This window comes from Hippopotamus amphibius, chromosome 11 (genome assembly GCF_030028045.1).
Source record: "Hippopotamus amphibius kiboko isolate mHipAmp2 chromosome 11, mHipAmp2.hap2, whole genome shotgun sequence".
Taxonomy (NCBI): domain Eukaryota; kingdom Metazoa; phylum Chordata; class Mammalia; order Artiodactyla; family Hippopotamidae; genus Hippopotamus; species Hippopotamus amphibius.
Window position 1 is genome coordinate 22,621,970 of NC_080196.1, and position 4,114 is coordinate 22,626,083.

Sequence of the window (4,114 nt, forward strand, 5' to 3'; positions counted from 1 at the left end):
GTGAGTAATGTGATGATTTGATATGTGTATCTATTGTGAAATTATTATGATCAAGTTAAGTAACACATCCATCATCTCACATACTTACCATTTGTGTTTGGGTTTGATAAGAACACTTAAAAGCCACTCTGTTAGCAAATGTCACGTATACAATACAGTATTATGAACTATAGTCAGCATGCTTTACCTTAGATTGCCAGAACTTATTTATCCTATACTGCAAGTTGTCATTGCAGCAGAGTTCTCCATTCCTTGTCATATTATCACTACTGTATGAGTAGTTAATAATCTCTCACAAATCACAGCACCTCCCTGAGATCTAAATTTTCAAATTCAAGGCAACACCTCTATAGATGCCCAGAGCTATTAGATTGTGTTGTAACTGTGTTCATTACTCTTAAAAGCAAGGTTTGGGAATAATTTCCAAATATATTCAGTCAGGATTCATCTACACATATATAAATTTTATAAATTATCTAAAAACTTTAAAAATTATTTATATTGATTATTTTTACTCTCATTTTCTTCTTCCACCCTGAATATAAATATGATTTCTCTCTCTTTTTAATACAATTTCACCATGGGGACTCCTGGAAAAAATTTCCCATATTTTTCCTGCAACAAAGATCTCTGAATCTTTTTTGGATGTTTAAATGTCTTTTATAGTACCACACAACTCAAAAATAGTTATTTAATTCCGTATTGTGTCTATATCATAATTAAAGTAGGAGAATTTTAAAACATTTTTTATGGGAGTAAATTATGCACATTATAGAGTTTTTAGGTATTTAAGAGTCACGTGGGACAGACATATGTGGGAGCACAACCCCAGTGACCAGGGCAGAAGTCAGATGGGCCCCTCAAGGGCTAGAAAATGCCTAGGAGTAGAGATTATGAGAATTAGACAGGCTTCTGAGATATAATACGGCAACTTTAAGTCTGTACTTTAGCCTAAACTGAAATATTTTGGAAAACCTGTCTATTGTTGATTAAATTTTTTGTTAGCCAACTTCTGTCCAAAATTCGGCAGTGAGAACAGTGAGTACGAAGCTATCTCCAAAACTATGACTGCTATTAAAAGAGGTCCTTACAAAACAAATTGACAAGTGTAGAGTCTTTTGTTTGTTTCTTTTTTTCCTTTTAGGTTGTGTGTGCCTTTTTTTCACAGAATAGATTTGTCTGATTCTCTGGAACCTACCCAGAAATCAAAACTTTTTTCTTACCCAGAGTTCTCCGAAGAGCTGCCTTGACTTCCTTGTTCCGCAAACTATAAATGATAGGGTTCAGCATGGATGTCACCACTGTATAAAAGAGGGCCAGGAGTTTATCCATCCCTGGTGAGTGGCTAGCCTTTGGCCTCAAGTAGGTGATAGATCCTGAGCCATAGAAGAGTGTCACTACAAGTAGGTGGGAAGAACAGGTGGAAAGAGCTTTTCGGCGGCCTGCAGGGGAGGGCATGACCAGCACAGCAGCTAGAATTCTTCCATAAGAAGCAATGATTAATAAAAATGGGCTGGAAATGCAAAGGATGGCTGCAACAAAGACTGCAGCCTCATTATGGGATGTATCCCCACAGGCAAGTGCCAGGATAGGGGGGAGGTCACAGAAGAAGTGGTCTATTTCACAGGGGCCACAGAACTCCAAAGAGAAAATATAGTTAGTTTGGCCCAAGCCTACCATGCATCCCACTCCCCAAGAAACCATTGCTAAATGGACACACACTCTACGACTCATTCGTGTTGCATAGTGAAGTGGGGAGCATATGGCCATATAGCGGTCAAAAGCCATGGCTGCCAAAAGACAGCACTCACTGATACCAAATAATGTGAAGAAAAGCATCTGTGTGGCACAACCCTCCCGAGAGATTCCTCGGGCCTCACTCACAAGGCTCTGCAGCATCTTGGGTATGACAGAGCAAGTGTAGCCTATCTCCAAGACTGATAAGTTGGCCAGAAAGAAGTACATGGGGGTATGGAGAACTGGGTTGGTCCAGATGGCAAGGGCTATGAGAGCATTGCCTGTCAGTGATGCTAAGAACATCAGTAGGATGAGGGTAAATAAAAGGTAACAGTGTTCGATGACCTCCAATAATTTGGCAAATGCGAAGTGTTTCACAGACATGCTGTTGTCCTGCCAAAAAGAGCAATTGAAGCTCATGACCTGAAAAAAAAAGAAAGGCAAAGTCATTAGAAAGATTCTTTCAGATAGATTTCTATCTTTCAGATAGAAATATGAATCTTTATATTACTCTTAAGCAGCACTAGTGAGTCAGAGAGAGAAATTTCTCACCTGCAATTCTAAATATCAGAAACTTAGTGTGGAAATTCTCAATCCCTTCTCTGTAGTAAACATTAAGCAACACAGAAATATAGGAAGAGAGCAAGAGTTCCCTGCTATAATCAAGGTAATGGTGGAGGTGGGAGCTTTCTGTAGGCAAGGCATATGTACATGGAGGCTGGGAGTGGATTAAAGTCTTGCATGTTAAAAGAAGTGGTTTTCTTAATAGCTTTAGCCATGCTAAATATGAAAATTCAGCATGGTAAATAATGTACAATAAAGTTACAGACAAAGGTGTAAAAAAATCAGAAAGTTAGGCAAGTAGACTTATCCCCATGCATTTTCAAGTCAAATCCTATTCTATGTTCACTATCCCTGTTGATTTGTCTAGGGTATCCTTAGACATCAGGCATATTATGGAAATAAAATAATTTCAGCACAATTCTCTCTCATCCTCTCCTTTAACCAGTTGTTAAATACTACTACATAAAGGTCCTATCTTACCCATTTCTTTCTTATTCTTTTGCCACTGACTTGCTTTCTTCACTCAACATTCAACAAATGTTTATTGAGCACAGTGTATTTTCAGAGTATTTTGCAGTTACTATTGTATGTCCTGGATTCAACAATGAAAAAAAAAAGCACATTTTTCCAAATAGAACTTATTTAGTTAAGGAAAGCAAAAGTTAAACGACTATTCATTTGCTGCCTTGCAGAGAATTAAATCCAGTGTATGTCCTAGTGACTGACCAGTTTAGATTGGGTGTTCAAGGAGGGTTTTTGACAATGAGAGGCATGAATTGAGGTGTGACTGACAAGAAGGAGAAGCTGTGTGAAGACTGTATCACAGCCATTTGTAACTTTATCCATATTGTAATGCTGAGATAATTCTATCATTCCAACAAATTTCTGTATTTTTAATATTTCTCATCTGCCATCTCTTCTCCACCACCAGACTGTTCTTTGCTAAATGACAATGAGCATTACTTCAAGTAAAAATTCAAATTTCTTAATATAATTCATGAAAATCTATGAATCAAGTCACTGACTTTCAACAGAGACTTCTATCTCACCCCTTATCCAAATGGACCTCATGTTGTAGTTATAGAAAAGTACTTGTGTCTTTTGGTAACTGTTTTGCATATTTTTCTTTTTTGTGTGCTCATTTCTCCCTGGGGGCTTGACACTGGCCTCCCTATTTGTCCAGCTATGAAACAGCTTTTGTCAAAGTTCCAGCTTAGCTTCATCTCCTTTCTGGAACCTTCTTCCCAATTCCCCCTCTCCCATGCCCCCATACTAGTCAGTTACATGCCCCTTGTACTGTGTGTTCCCACCACTCTGCAGCTGCTATGAGAGCACTTACACTACTCCAAGGACAATCAATTGTTCATTTCTTCCTGAGTTTAGCCTCAGACACAGACATAGCATGAAGAATTTTATTTATACCATTATATCCACCACCCTTAAGAATGAATAAGCTCTTATGTAATGAAAAAAGTTTGAATGCTAAGCTTTTCTCTGGCTGCCTATATATTCTGCCTATTGGTGCATATTCTATTTTCTGAGGCTAATTATGATAAATCTCATCTCCCTCAAATATCTCAGATATGACAGGTTTTTTTCTCTCAATGTGGTAATTACTAACAATTCCCAAGAAAGTATTCCTTTTTCTTTTTGTGAATGTACTGCAATTTACATTTTTGTTTTAAAGTGTCATCATCCAAAATTCTAAGCAATGTTTGTCATGAAAAGGGCAGAAGAATGAGGAGGTTTTAGTTTCTTCTTCTGGATTCTATCTGTTCATTACAATGATCTGAGATCATGCTTATACTATATT

At 37.6% G+C, this 4,114-nt stretch overlaps 1 protein-coding gene across 1 annotated transcript; it reads right to left on the reverse strand.

Annotated features, from left to right (window-relative positions):
- Window positions 1–299: 299 nt before the first annotated feature.
- On the reverse strand, window positions 300–2,157 carry LOC130830831 (olfactory receptor 10C1-like). Its single transcript, XM_057698154.1, has 2 exons — window positions 1,224–2,157; window positions 300–319 (listed from the first exon to the last, which is right to left on the reverse strand). Exons 1-2 carry the CDS (start codon window positions 2,155–2,157, stop codon window positions 300–302), a joined length of 954 nt encoding a protein of 317 aa, XP_057554137.1.
- Window positions 2,158–4,114: the final 1,957 nt, after the last annotated feature.

Excerpts from the sequence above, each read along its gene's own strand:
- LOC130830831 (XM_057698154.1), bottom strand. The coding sequence starts at position 2,157 with ATGAGCTTCAATTGCTCTTTTTGGCAGGACAACAGCATGTCTGTGAAA. Across the intron at positions 320-1,223 it reads AGCTCTTCGGAGAACTCTGG|ATCTCAGGGAGGTGCTGTGA; the intron begins GTAAGAAAAAAG and ends TTGAAAATTTAG.